At 41.1% G+C, this 15,620-nt stretch overlaps 1 protein-coding gene across 1 annotated transcript; it reads right to left on the reverse strand.

Moving 5' to 3' along the window:
- Positions 1–1,598: 1,598 nt before the first annotated feature.
- Positions 1,599–15,362, reverse strand: LOC108797243 (olfactory receptor 12D2-like). The gene is made up of 4 exons (XM_018568813.1): positions 15,315–15,362; positions 9,447–10,397; positions 2,343–2,535; positions 1,599–1,783 (listed from the first exon to the last, which is right to left on the reverse strand). Exons 1-4 carry the CDS (start codon positions 15,360–15,362, stop codon positions 1,599–1,601), a joined length of 1,377 nt encoding a protein of 458 aa, XP_018424315.1.
- Positions 15,363–15,620: the final 258 nt, after the last annotated feature.

Below are 15,620 nucleotides of genomic sequence, written 5' to 3' on the forward strand. Positions count from 1 at the left end.
ATAAGTTTTTAGATGCTCCAATTCCGGCTGGGACAAGGGATATATCCTCCCTTTTGGTATAGCTGCTCCTGGTATTAATTCTATTGGGCAATCGTATGGCCTATGAGGAGGGAGAACCTCCGCATTCTGTTTATTGAATAAGTCCGAAAACTGGTGATACTGACTAGGAATCTCCTCGGTGGAAACCTGTAACAAGGAGGATACAGGGTAACATGTCTCCTTACAGAAAGTGGAATCAAGGCTGATACCCCCTTTTGCCCATAAGATCGTGGGTTTATGGAGTTTAAGCCATGGTAACCCTAGTATTACAGGGAAAAGGGGGGAAGGAATAATATCGAAAGTGAGATATTCTGTGTGACTCCCTTTACATGTGATGAGAAGTGGCTGAGTTTGATTACAAATAGGCCCTGCGGAGGAGGTAGTACCATCTATAAAGCTCACAGAAAGCGGGGTTAATCTCTTTGAGTAAGGTATTTTATTTTTGGATACAACATTGATATCAATGAAGTTGCCACATGCCCCCGTATCCACCATGGCTCTAATCGTCATCCGTTCCTGGTCCCACTGTAGGGAGAGAGAAACGTAGACATAATGAGTGGATTTAAGGCAAGTTGGAGTCACCTCACACACTTGAAGCATCTTACCTCCGCTCTTTCTGCTAACTACTGGGCAATTCTCCACAGCATGCTGGGGAGAAGCGCAGTAGATGCAAAGGTTATGGCTTCTTCTCCGGGTCTTCTCAATTTGGGTTAACGTTTCTACCCTTTGGGTAAGGGTGACGATATGGCCTGCTAGCTCCGCTGGATTCATTTTTCTTACAAGATTCGGGTTCTATTATTCTGTAATACCGTGGCAATAGTAAGAATCTCAGCTGGGGAGGCTATAAACATATATGGTTGTTCACAAGGGTACGGCTTCAGGGTCGGGTTCCAGGCGTCACTCTCAAAGTCTTAAGCGGAGAGTTTGGAACCCTACCATCATGTGCCGCAGTTCAATTTGGGTATTTTCAGCATACAATGTTGAACTCGTATAACGCATAAGTCAGCAGATTTGTAATTCAGTGGTACTACTACTTATTGGAGAGAGAGTCCCAAATATACGAAAGTAATCCTTAATAGCAGTTAGTTTCAGCAATCTATGTACTCAGGGTATTCATTTCATACAATGGGTAGACTTTCATAGGCATACATAAGTAATCGCAGTTCATAGTTTTCTCCCCTAGAGGGAGTGAGAGTCCAATCAATGATAAACAGGCAATCCTTGCAAGTTAGTAGCAGTAGTGAAGATCTCGGCTAGCAGTAGTAGAGTTCTCTGTTACAGTCACAGAGAACGTATACTTGCTGTTTTTGCAGGGTTGTTGGCAGAGGTTTCCCAGGATCTCGGGGGTTCTTGGTCCACACAGCAGGGAACAGGCTGTCAGCTGGCGTTCACAGACGAATAATAGAACGCCATACTGACCCGGCTTCCTGCTTTTTATATGGATTGGAAGGGGAGGTGCTGGAGAATCTGGGCGGCCCGATGCGTTCCACGCTGGAACGCATCGGCGATTCATTTCCTGCTTGCGGCTGCGGTCCCTTGTGGAACGCAAGCCGCGATCGTTACAGTGGGAATGTAATGAGTTTTCCATCTGGCTTTACTTCTCCATTTCCTTCCACCTTTAAGAGGAGGAATGTGGTGCAGCTGAAACGGGAACGTGAAGATTTCCCACCAGCTAGGAAAGATGTTGCCAGGAAGATTTTGAACATGGGCTTTAGAGCTGAAGATATCTTTGCCCTGATTAGCCCTGTGGGTAGACGGGAATATGATGTCTCATTCTTAAAGCCTGAAACATTAAGACATCTTTTGGGAGAGGTACGATCAGCGCTGCAGGGGTCAGCCTGAGTGGGAGGGGTTAGCCCCAAAAAACTCTGGTTAAGATTGTCACAATTCTGGTAAGGAATGAGCCCATCCCACAGGCTGACCTCATTATGTGGCTGCGCAGATATAGTGAGGTTTTGGGGCCGCTGGGGAAGAATCAAGATTAATATGGCATCTGGAAAGGGGACTGGACTGCTTGTATGAAGCTTAAGTTAGTGGACAATGTGGTTCAGCACCTCTCATCCTCTGCCTCTTTAGGCAGAGATCGGCTGGTGATCTCCTACCAGTAATTTGGCCTAGCTCGCTTTCCAGGGCAGGCTGTATGTGCGGGGAAACTTGAAGTGCCACTTTGTGGATGACAGAGATTGTCCCAGAATGGAATGTGTGGGCTAAGTTGAGTCCATGGACAACTTCTTGCTTCAGTGTATCTTTAACATACAGGTCTATCAAAAGGTGGGGTGGGCTCTGGGTATTCCTTTTCTCACCTGCATGAGTCATGTAGAGTGGGTGTACGGGGCATATCAGGGTTGCCAGGGTTTTGATTTGGACACTTTTCTTAGGGTAGTGGTCCGTTACTTCACTTGGAATGCACAGTGTCAGGTTTCCATCCTGCATAAAATCCTTCCTGTAGAGGGGGTGGGGCACAATATTCTCTGTGAGGTTGGGAAGATTTCGGGTCTTGAAAGAGATAGGCTTCCATTCAATTTCTTAACCTAACCTCTTCTTTTGATCTAACACAATGGTCAAACACGCCTACTCACTCTGATGGTAACATACTAGATCTTGTTTTCTCCCACCTATGCACTCCTTGCAACCTCTCCAACACTCCTTTTCCCCTCTCAGACCACAACCTTGTCAGTTTCACCCTCACCCTATCCCCAACCCTAAATCCACCTACATGGCACACTGTCACCCGGAGAAACCTTCGCCATCTTGACCCTTCTCTTCTCTACTCTGCTACTGACTACTTCTATGACAAAATCTCACCCCTGTCCTGCCCTGACCTGTCTATTTCTGTCTTCAACAGCTCGCTCTCATCCTCCCTAGACACCTTGGCTCCCCTCACCACACGCAGACTTAGACCACGTCCACTACAACCGTGGCAAACAAAAGAAACCAGACATCTAAAAAGACATAGTCGCGCTCTTGAATGACTGTGGCGAAAAACTAGGCTTCTGCAAGATTTCACTTTGTATAAAGATGCCCTCCTAAAATATAATTCCTTCATCCGTGCTGCCAAACAGACTTATTTTGTTACTCCCATTAACACACTCTCATCCAAACCTCGTCAACTCTATTCCACTTTTAACTCTCTACTATGTCCCCCACCGCTACCACCCACTAAAGTTTCTCTCTGACACCCACCTCACCACTTGCCCCTTGGACCCTGTTCCCTCACCACTACTTCGGTCACTTTCATACTCTATCCTACACTCTCTTACTCACATTTTCAATCCTTTACTCTCTACTGGAATCTTTCCCTCTCCTCTAAATCATGCCCTGGTCAACCCAATACCCAAAAAACCATCAATGGACCCTACCGACCTTAACAATCTCAGGCCAATCTCCTTACTCCCAATCACCTCCAAACTCATAGAACGCCTTATCTACAGCCGCCTGAGCCGCCACCTCGCTGATAACAACCTTCTCGATCCCTTACAGTCCGGCTTTCGCTCCCTACACTCCACTGAAACCGCCCTCCTAAAACTCACTAATGACTTACTAACAGCTAAACACAATGGCCACTATTCCCTACTCTTGCTATTAGACCTTTCTGCTGCTTTTGACACTGTGGACCACCTGCTCCTCCTCAAAAAACTCCACTCACTTGGCCTACAAGACTCTGCTCTCTCATGGTTCTCCTCTTACCTGTCTAAGCGCTCCTTTAGTGTCACCTACAAATCTAACTCCTCCCCTCCTCTTCCTCTTTCTGTAGGGGTCCCCCAAGGCTCTGTCCTTGGACCCCTTTTCTTCTCTATCTACACCTCCTCTCTTGGTCAGTTAATAACCTCACATGGCTTCCAATACCATCTCTATGCCAAAGATACTCAAATCTATCTCTCTACTCCGCAACTCTCCCCCTCAGTGTCCTTGCGTGTCACCAATCTACTAACTGACATATCAGTCTGGATGTCGCAACACCTCTTTTTAAGGCACACTAACTGACATATCAGTCTGGATGTCGCAACACCTCTTTTTAAGGCACACTAACTGACATATCAGTCTGGATGTCGCAACACCTCTTTTTAAGAGGTGTTGCGACATTCAGACTGATATGTCAGTTAGTAGATTTGTGACACGCAAGGACACTGAGGGGGAGAGTTGCGGAGTAGAGACTCAACCTTTCAAAAACTGAGCTCATGATATTTCCTCCTGACCGTGCACCTTCCCCCAACTTTTCCCTTGAGATTGTTAACACAACTATCCAGCCCTCCCCCCATGCCAAGGTCCTAGGTGTCATCCTTGACTCGGACCTTACCTTTCTTCCCCACATCCAATCACTATCCAAATCCTCTAATTTTCTAATTTTGTATAAAATTAATAATCTGCGTGTTTGACATAATGTCAACAAAACATTAGTTCTTCTCCATTGGAGCATCTTTAGCTCCTTCCCCCATGCATTCTAAAATAAAAACAGAGTAGACTTAGGGGTCTATTCACTAAGCTGCCGAGGGCAGCCGAGTGAATGACCGATTTGAAGTGAAGTGAGCCGAACACTGTTCGGCTATTCACTTCAGGCTGGTACGTCTGATTTCAGCCGTACATTGGCTGAAATCAGCCGTACATCGGCTTGCTTACCCAGGCACGATATGTAAAGGAATTTTTCATTTTTATTGTAACCCTTTAAGTGATGTTAAAATCACTGCTCCTTTAAAAAAAAAATGTTTAACGTTTTTATTTAATTGATTCCTATCCCCCAGTAGTACCTGAATCTCCATGCACATTTCATATACCAATAAATTGCATATAAGGCTTAAAAATGGGGACATTTTATTTCCAAAGTTCTACCCACAATGACTTGCATAGAGTTCGAGTTCGAATTTGGACCCAAACCGAACACGGGGGTGTTCGGCTCATCACTACTTCTGAGTCCACTTACTTTTTCCACAATACACCATTACATATATTGATATCTTTGTTGAATAAATGATCAAAAAGGCCAATTATCTTTGTTTTTTTCAAGAATATTACCTCTATCTGCACGGTTTGTTTGTCTGTTCACAAATTTTTTTAAAAAGTCGACAATATCCACAGAGTATATTTCCTTTTTACAGGGCTGTATTTTGACAGATAGAAGTACATAATTATCACAAAGGAAACACAACTACATAATTACCAAAAAGCAAAGGGTATAATTCTAATATGCTTTCCCAATGCTGTGCACAGCTTAATTTGTTGTCCAGATTTGAGTCCACTTTTAAAAATCAGTTTTCTCCATTTTCAAGGATAATAGGCAAGGATTTGTCAAACACAGAGCATGGAGAGACTGACACTGACCTGGGGGACATGCACTAATGCAAAAACATCTTAAAAAACTTTGTTCCGCGAGGAGCAGCCCTTTTAATAATGCTTAAAGTGAAACATTGATAATTCTAATGGGGCATGCATCTATACTTGTACAGATGTGCAAGTTTGGGTCGGCATGTAGCCACGTGTAGATGCATCCTATCATTGAGTTTTACAGGCATCTACATGCACCAGCTGTCCCTCATGTGTGCAGATTTGTGCACATTGTATGGTTGTGCATGTCCATGTGAATGAGGCTTAAATGCTTGGGTTAATACCCTAAACCTGTTTATGAAGTATGGAAGTAGTAGTAATAAAGTAGTGCACCTTTTATAATGTTCACAAACAAGTGACATTTGAGAAAGAAAAAATAAATCCCATTTTCTGGTAAATTACATTGACCTGCCTGTTTGGAGTTTCTTTTGCAAAAGATGGTATAAGGACTCCCCAAAATAAAACAAAGGGAATAAGGAGATGAATACTGCTCTGGGGGACATGTTCCAATGCCAAAAAAAATCTGTTGAAGAGGGAGCAGCTCTTCTAATAATGTCTAAACTGAAACATTAAAAATGCAAAATTCTTCAAAATGGCACAAATTGGGTGAGGCCCTAAACCTGCCTGTGGAGGGATAAATCTGTAGGATGTGTAGGATATACTGCAGCAAAACTGAAATTGTCCCCATGTTGGTGAGGACAAGGGCTTCTTTCCCACACATGGTCCCCAAGAGGATGTGGGTGTCTGCAGTGGGGAGCTTATTGGAATCTGGAAGCTTCCAGCACGGGGACAGACATAGTCCCCACAAGCCTTTGCATATGGTTGCCTGAGACCCCTTCCAAGGAAGATCACGCAACCCAACCAATGTGAGTATCAGTATTTTAACCAATGTGTTAACAGATTTCTGTCTATACTCTGATAAGACTACACATAGATGGATTTCTCCCAGATCTCTGTTTTCATCATTTTTTTCTTTCTTCTATAACCCTGTTTTGGAAAAATCTATTTTCCTAGTTAACTTAAATATTATGGAAATCTGTAAAAAAAAGTTTAATTGCTGTTGCGAAAATAAAAAATTTAAAATTTTCAACCATAATGTGATTAAGCAGATACACAGGTAAAATGCATTTGTGAATGCCTATACAGTATGGTAAGATAGGATGACTGACACAAATGCATAATACAAATAATCAATACTTACTTCTTTTTTTGGTAAGATGACACAGATCTCTCTGTGAGATGAAAACCTTAGGTAATAAAAAAAGCCACCATAATTATAAATGTAAACTACAATCTAACATATCAGCTATCTTCTTTATAGGAAGGTTTCATAGTTTTCTAAGAAGCTGTTCAGGTATATTTTATAGAGCACATATACCTTGGGAATACATCTGTTTCATAGCTCCCAGGGAAATTAAAGCAGTCAGAAGTTAATTCCATAGGGAGAACATTGTATGTGAATTATGAATAGAGTTAAAGTCCAAGCCAGAGGACAAGGGTCAGATATAGTTTATAATATAACCTTTCGAGAAGAAACTATATGATGAAATAAAACCATTTATTTATGTTGAAAAGTACATACAGAAATGTTCTCTAAACAGGAGAGTCAACTGTTATCACACCTATGGTGTTAGAATAGTAGAGTTATAACATGCTGGACCTGATTTTGCTGCCACATACCGGACACAAAAATAAAAGAGATTTTGTGAGACAACTGCAGAACACATTTTCTCCTTCTTACTTGAGACACCTTGTGCCTCAACTGAGGAGGTTTACATAGCATAATTCCCACCTGCTCCCTGAACCACTAACACTCAACTCGCCTGTTTACAGTGCTTTCACCTTTAATTATCTCTACACCAAACAAGATTTTATAATTTCATGTTATTTTCTATTCACGTTTTCTAAAGTCAAATAATAAAACTATTTTGGGTTTTTCTTAACTCTTTGTATGTTACTATTTGGTTGGTTTTGCTTTTCTGGTGGTAATGTATAGGGATAAGAACTTGATTTCACTTTGGATTTGTGTTCAACAAATGCAATATAATGATACGGGTGATATGTGGGAACTTTTAAAAACTATTACTCTGTGCACCATACCTATTAGATAAAATCAGGCACACCTCATCTCTTTAGGACTTTATTTTACATTTTAAAAATTTGAGTTTTGTGTACAATACATTCTATTGCTAAAGAAATCTATTGATAAAAATTTGTTTATCAGTGGAAGTTCATGCAGCCCATTGACTACACTATGAGATGGTAAATAGGCGATAAGGAAATGGATGATATGAGGGAAGCTCTAAAAACTATTACTCTATACACTATACCTAAATTCAGGCACACATCTTCTCTTTAAGACATGCTTGTACTGTCATTGGCCCTCCTATTGCTATGTGAGAAACCTTCGCAAAGCTGACAAAAGCTTATTGCTCCCCACCAGTTTTGGCCCATAAAGTTTTTTTTTTTTATCCACAAACCTATTCAGTGTAAAATGACAACATGATGATCCATCATTATGTGTTCATTTTACCTTTTCAGACTGTGAGTTAAGTGTACAAAAGATTTAACTACACTATGAGACAGTAAATGGGGATATCCAAAAAATGCAGTACTATGAGCATCTATATAAAAAGGAACTTTCTTAGTAACTAACCAATTATACCTTCGATAGATGCTTCTCTGGAGGTACTCAACCCAGTAAGGGTCTCATAAACTCTTGGGCCACACTTCCCTTTTAATGTGTCTGACTGTACTTGTTTTCCTTCAACATTGACATGGCATCACTAGCCTTCAAGGTTTTTACACCTCCTCTAGTGCCTCTCCAGTTTGTCATGGATAGTACAACAGTAGATCATGAGTTTATCAGTGCTTCACTAGTGCCTCTCCTGTGTAAACAGGGAATCACCTTTCTCTTGCTGGATGTTTCTGGTGGGAATTTCCAACTCCCAAAACTAAGGTTGCTACATCTGGTTGACCAAGGCCAAGGTTCTTAGGCCCTATGGCATATCCAGTGGTCTTGCTTAACTCTACACTCTTAACCTCTCTGTAGCTTTTGTCTACCTCCTTTCACTACTGAAGTATTCACATTACCTTTAGACCAGGCATTCTTTTTTGGTGAGTAAGGAATAACTAATGTCTACACAGATTTAGCTAATTTTCAAACTTTCATTACTGAATGTCTTTGACTCAACTATACATAGAAGGCTTGCCTGAGGTCTTCTGGGGGAGTACAGCCAACTATTCTATACTTCTCTCGGCCAGTGGAAACCCGGATACCAGCTACATGACAGCTACTTTCTATTGGATAGACTGAGAACACCACTTTGCCACTCTCTATGTCTCAAAGATACTATATATGTGCAAATACATACAAACATGTTCAATATAGCATAGTAAAAGTGCAGTGCTCTCTTGTCAAGAAAATCTACCAACCACAGAGAGGACAGGTCAACCAAGGAATTTCTTAAAGGGTTAACCTCCTTTTTTTGCATATATCTACTGCTAGCAAGATGTAGATATTTGCAAAATATTTTTTTTAAAAGCTTTAAAAGCGGTTTAGACTTACCCGTGTCTTAACCGCGCGCTCCCGTCTGAAAATCTGAGAAATCTCGGGTGGCCGCAAAGGATCTTGGGGCGGACGCATGCACAGTTCAGATTTTCGGCCGGGAGACAAGGAAAGACACAAGGTAAGTATATGGATGGCGTGCACCTGCATGCAGACACCGTGGGACAAGAAGTGCCAGCAAGGACAGAGGAGTCAGCACTGCATCAGAAACCTGCAGCAGCACTGGAGGGACAGATGAAAGAAGAAGAAGATTGGATTAAGATACATAATTTAAGGTAAGTGCTTTAATTAACATTGGGGGAGGAAAATATTTTTTTTGACTTTAATGCCACTTTAAGTGAGATTCCCACCATGCCCTTAAGGACCCTGTTACAAAAGGAATTTAATATGTATTACATTTTCTGTTTTCCCCTGCACTGCAGGACTTAGACTGCAGTAGAGTAGAGAAGAACTGAGAGCAGACTCTACTGCATTGCACAATGTGTGTTTGTCTTTTTATATATAAGCATTACATAGTTACTTTTAAATGTTTAAATGTGTAACCATCATAAAAGGACTTCCTGAATGCCCTTTTTACCTCTTTATTTCGTAGAGCATAGATCAGAGGATTTAATGCAGGAGTGATGACTGTAACGACAATTGCACTTATTCTGTCCTGTTCAAGCGAACCTTTAGTAGCTGGTCTCAAGTAGGTGAAGACTGCAGTCCCATAGTATAAAAGGACAACAGTGAGGTGAGAAGTGCAGGTAGATAAGGCTTTATGTCTGCCTTGACTAGACTGGATATTCTGAAGATGGGTTGCAATAAAGATATATGATATAACAATTGAAATAAAAGTACCAAGTGCCACAATTCCAGTGATTATAGACAGCAGACTTTCATTGATATGAGTGTCTGTGCAGGCCAAATTCAGTAGTGGCTTGATATCACAGTAAAAGGCAGTGACTTTGTTGAAACTGCAAAATGTCAATCTAACAGTCGGTATTGTCTGTGTTAAGGAGTACAAGAAACCAATGAGCCAGGAAGTGAAAGCTAACTGAATGCATGCTTCCGTTGACATAAGAACATGGTACCGTAATGGGTTACAAATGGCAATGTATCTGTCATAAGACATTGACGTAAGAAGCATGGCCTCGGTGCTGCCTAAGAAATGGAATACATAAAGTTGGGCTATGCAGCCTTGAAAAGATATCCTTTTATCTCCCATAATTAAGCCTGACAACAATTTTGGGACAGTTGTTGTGGAGAAAAAGAAGTCCAAGAAGGAAAGATTGCCAAGGAGGAAGTACATGGGGGTGTGAAGGCCATGGTCAATAAGCACTACTGCTACAATACTTAAGTTCCCAAGAAAACATAAGAGATAGAACATAAGAAACGTAATAAAAAACAATATCTTCAGTTGAGGCAAGCTGGTGATTCCTAGAAGTATAAACTCTGTGACAAATGTCTGATTCAGCTCTTCCACTGCTTTCTGAAAGTTAAATACATGTCAGTTGTTAATTAAAGTTCTGGTTCTCCATACCACATTTTACACTGCTAAAGCCCAATTCAAACTTTAATTTTTATCACTGTAATGCAGTTGGGCTTTATTATCCATAAAGTATATACCAGTGTTTTCATTTTTTTTATGTACTAGTGTGCTGAAAGCCTTTGTTTAATTAATGAATGTGACACTAAACTCAGGAGTTAAAAGATAACTATGGGGCAACCATTTTTGGCTATAGTTCTCTTCAGGATCACAGGAGGACATATACTAATATCATCCGGTGACCCAAAACTCAGTATACTGCCCACTATATACTAAGAGTGCAGAACCGCGCCGCAGGCAGGATCCAGACAATACTATCGAGATACGCCCCACTGACTGATTGACAGCTGGGTCTGCCTCTCTAGAGGCAAAGCCAGCTGTGCCCGCCCCCTCCCCCACCCATTCCTCCAGTCAGTACTGGAGACATGGAGAAGGGAGGGGGAAATCCCTGTGAGGAGCAGTGCCTGACAGTCACCACTCTCTGCAAGGAGAGGATAGGGAAGTCAGTGATCAGCTGTATGTGTTTGCTGACTTCACAATCAATAGAGCCTACCTGTGACAGCTTTAGTGTCACAGGTCCGCTTGAATTATGCTGATGTTTTTTTCACTCACCCCATAATTTTTCTTTAAATCTTAAAAATGCATTCAAGTACCTTAGTTTTTCACAAAAAAAATAGTTTATTTTGTCTGTAGATCCTCAAATCATCTCTCAATTGGTGCTCACATTGTCCTTCCTTCTGAAGGGTGGCTACTTTTGTTCCCAATGGCCCTTGTGTGTTGTAAAGTAGCCACCACTCCAAGCTCACTCCTGTGATGGACTACAATCTCAATACAAATTAGTAAACTAAACATGAGATTGTAGTCCATCACAGGAGTGAGCTTGGAGTGGTGGCAACTTTACAAAACACTCAGGGACAATGGGGAACAAAAGTAGCCACCCTCCAGAAGAAAAACAGTGTCAGCACAAATTCAGAGTTAATTGGAGGATCTACAGCCGAGTGATGCAAGAATAAGGTACAGTTTTGGTAATAGCTGAGGCACTTGAATGCATGTTTAAGATTTAACTCCTGAGTTTAGTGTCACTTTAACTTATCAGACTGCTGGATCATTGATTATTGGAACACTGTACAGGGGGCATGTCATGATTGCCTTGTTTTGAGCAAAGGTCCAATATCCATTGTGTTGCTGCATCATGGGATTTTTTACAAATGCTACAACACAACATTAAAACATGTTTAAAACCCCACTGACTTCCTTACTATTAATGCAGCATGACTGCATTATAGTAACAATACGGTTCAAATAGGCTTTAACAGGTAATGAATCTTTCAAACAAAAAACACCACTTCAATAAGATTGAAAGATACCTTCCCTGAGAGAATCATGGAGGTTGGCATAGCTGACCATTCCTTCTGAAAATGACATGCTTTAATGTTTCTTGAGTTACTGAGTTGGAACTAGTATAAAGATAAATAATTCTGAACCTTATTTACGCAACAATTTCTTAAGCAGGAGTACAGCAAAGGTAGACCCATACTTCTCTCATGGTTCGGTCAATTAAAGCCATTCATTAGGATTTCCTGCGAGTCTCTGACATGTCCTATAACCCTTTTCTGTTCCCCTGCTATTTGCAGCCAGTCATTAGGAATGTGTCATGGTAGAAATACAAGTGTTGTGGTTTGTCACATGCACTCCATAAGACTGTGTAGACCTTTCTCTTTCTGAATTGCAATGCTCGAAGTGATGACACGGATGACGCCGTTTGTTTTCACAATATGGATTATTTGAATCACCAGCACTCACAGGCTGCAAAATTCTTCCCTGTCACTATGTTGCCCTAAAGAAGGGAGCCTGTGTAGCCCCGAAATGTTGGTGTGATTGATGTATGTGAGGCATGTTCAGTAAAAATGAACAAGAATTTTGCATCCTGTGTGCGCTGGTGATTACTTTCATCCATATGGTAGACATACAGAGATACATTGTTATAGAATTACCAAATAAGTTTCTGAGTTTTTTCCTTCACCTCTTTGCACAAAGGTTTTTTGGACTGGCTAATGCTGCACACACACACACACACACACACACACACATACACAAACTTTATGCAAGACGTACAAGAGTGTTAGAGTACTCCAGTAATAAGGTCAGTGTGACATCAGTTTGCTTTACACAAGCAATCAAAATTAAGAATACAAATTTCTGGTTACTACTACTTACTGGTTCCCATGCTCTCCAGTACTTTTCTGCAGTTGCCCCAAAGCATTTAGTTGATTCTGGTTCCATTTCAGTGGAGTGTGTTGTTCTGCAATGGAGGATACTGAGCCACCAACAATGCATCTCCATAGGCTGTATCCTCTATGCTAACATCAATATTGCCAGCTTCTGCTGTAGTGCACTTAGTGCGCCCAAGAAAAGGAAGGCACAAACTTATCATGTTGCTTGGGTTATGTCTCCCACAAAATATCTACTTGCACATTTAAGGGGAAATGAAAAAAAACAACACCATCCCTTAGTGAAGCACACTCATACTCCCTCCTTTGCTAACCTAGCCAGTAGGCTAAAACTACCGAGTGGTGTAAGATGTCTTGGGCATAAGATGGCCAGGAGAGTTTGTGCCCATATACTGTATCAGTAATTCTGTTTGCCAAAAATGTGCTAGTCGTTTTACAAAGTTGAAATGATCTACACTTTCACAGCTTAATTTGCTACCTCCCACCTAATTTAATTCAATAATATTTTTTTTAAAGAAATCATTATTTAGGAAAATCTAAAAAAACAGTGTGACCCTTATTTATTGACCTATTTATAAAATATATAGAGTGTGGGATTAAAAGTACAATTTCTGTTTTTACAGATGACACTTAGCTAAATAGTGGAATAAAGTCCTTACAAAATGTCTCCAACTTACAAGTAGACCCATATGCACTGTTTGATTAGGTATTTATGTGAAAATGTAGTTTAATGTTGATAAATATACAGTTATGCACTTGAGGGATAAAAATGTGCATGCTTCATGTATGCTAGGAAAGTACAATTGGGGGAGTCAGTAATCGAGAACAATCTGGTGGGTCTGTTAGATCGTAAACTCAAGAATAGCATGCAATGTCAAGCTGCTGTTTCTAAAGCAAGCAATTTCTTGTATTAAAAGGGGTATAGAATCCTGAGCGAGAGACATAATCCCGCTCCTGTACAAAGCATTAGTAAGACCTCATCTGAACATATTCAGTGTTGGGCACCAGTTCACAAAAAGATGTTGGGAACTGTAGAAAGTGTACAGAAGGGCACCTAAACTGATGGGAGGATGGAAGACCTCGGGTATAAAAAAAAGATTAGCTGAACTGAATTTGTTCTCTCTTGAGAAGTGGCTATGATCACTATGTTTAATATAGAATAGGCCATGTAGTGAAATTGATGGAAATATATTCATTTTAAAGGGTTATTAAACCCTTAGTGTGTTTTTCCATATATCCACTGCTAGCAAGCAGTAGATGTATGCAAAAACTTTTTTTTAAAAAACCTTTTCAAAGAGATTTAAACTTATCTGTGTCTTCGCCGCACACTCCCGTCTGAACATCTGAAGTGCCTCGGGCATGCTGCAAAGGATCTTGGGGCGGGCACATGCGCAGTTCTGATGTTCACCCAGGAAACAAGGAGAGACACAAGGTAAGTCTATGGTGCACCGTGCACATGCACAGACTCCATGGGACATCAGAGAAGAGGACAAAGGAGTCAGCGCTGGATCGGAGACGCGCACCAGTGCTGGAGGGACATCTTAAAACTACACTAAAGAAGATGAGCGGATTAAGAGGCATGATTTAAGGTAAGTCCTTACACCAACATGGGTGGGAACAAAAAAAATAGCCTTTAATGTCATAATTTTTCCTTCTCTGGATCGGCTGTGGGAGTTCTGTTTATCAAGGGTTTTTCTTATAATTTTTTTTCCTGGCTGACTATGCAGCTATGTAAATTGTTAGTTTTGGATGGACAACATTTATGGCAAAACTATAGGAATGTAAAAACATTTCTTAAGTCCATTAATATACTTAATAAATTAAGCATGATGCTAACATTTAAAAGCTGCTAGTATAATTACATCAAATATGTCTCTACATAATCTGCTGTGTTTATTTTAGATTTTGTTTCTGTTAAAATAGAACTCCAGTCAAACAATAAAAGCAAAGCAAAAATGCAGCCTTTGCTGTAATACTTACTGGCACTGTCCCTTGCAGTAATTCCTTTCATCATAAGATGTCATTAGTCTTCCAGGTTGAATGGTAGCCAGTGTAATTCAGCCCACTACATCTGGGCCCAGGCCACCAGGTCTGAAAGTGGCTGTCCAAAGAGGTATTGGTAATGTTTTAAGCACAATAATTGCATTGTTCCTTGGGTCAACGTGGTGAAGTTTTCTATATATGAAAAGCTTTGTGGACTTTATTCATGTTTAATTTGGACATTCATGTCCTTTTGCACAAGTTTATAAATAGTTTGCATTTAACATGAAATATGTTTAATATGAAAGTGTCATATTAAAGATTGTTACTTACTAGTGTGCATGTAACTTTTGTTAAATATAATTAACAATTGGAATATTCCATATAAATATTTATTATTGGGGGGCGTGGCTGGATGGCAACGTGAGTGGACGCATAGCACAAGAGCTCCGTCCTAGACCCGCACTAATCCAGTGATAACTAACCCACAGAATGAAGGAAAAGAAAGAAAAGAAGGGAAAAAAGAATAAAGCCTCCAAGGGGATTATTTTGGATCCTCCACGGGGGAAACCGCACCCAACCTCGTCCATCAAAACTTACTTTGAACAGACTGACCCCTCGGATGGCGGGACCGCAGCCAAGATGGCACCGGATCGCTGTACGGCCAAACTCGCCTAGCGGTCCCCGAAGGCCTCATCGTCCATGGGAGATGTGACCCCGACAAGCTCTCCGTCTTCCATCTCCTCCTCGATCGGGATGTTACAGCAGGACTTGGATCGATCACCGAGGAGTACCGGGCCAGAGCGGAAAGAAACGCTGACGGGGTATGTGAGTTACGAGGGGAAGGGTACTCCTATATCAGCTAGACGGGCCTCAGATGACAACCCTTCCTGTGGTCAAGCAGAAGTGGGATTCCCGGATGCCCCACATGCTGATTCTGCAAAGACCCGGGAGG

Source organism: Nanorana parkeri, unplaced genomic scaffold (genome assembly GCF_000935625.1).
Source record: "Nanorana parkeri isolate BGI_ZX_2015 unplaced genomic scaffold, ASM93562v1 scaffold1249, whole genome shotgun sequence".
Taxonomy (NCBI): Eukaryota; Metazoa; Chordata; class Amphibia; order Anura; family Dicroglossidae; genus Nanorana; species Nanorana parkeri.

Excerpts from the sequence above, each read along its gene's own strand:
- LOC108797243 (XM_018568813.1), bottom strand. The coding sequence starts at position 15,362 with ATGAGGCCTTCGGGGACCGCTAGGCGAGTTTGGCCGTACAGCGATCCG. Across the intron at positions 10,398-15,314 it reads TTTGGCCGTACAGCGATCCG|AAAGCAGTGGAAGAGCTGAA; the intron begins GTGCCATCTTGG and ends TTTAACTTTCAG. Across the intron at positions 2,536-9,446 it reads ACACATTTAAACATTTAAAA|ACCCGAAATCTTCCCAACCT; the intron begins GTAACTATGTAA and ends ATCTCTTTCAAG.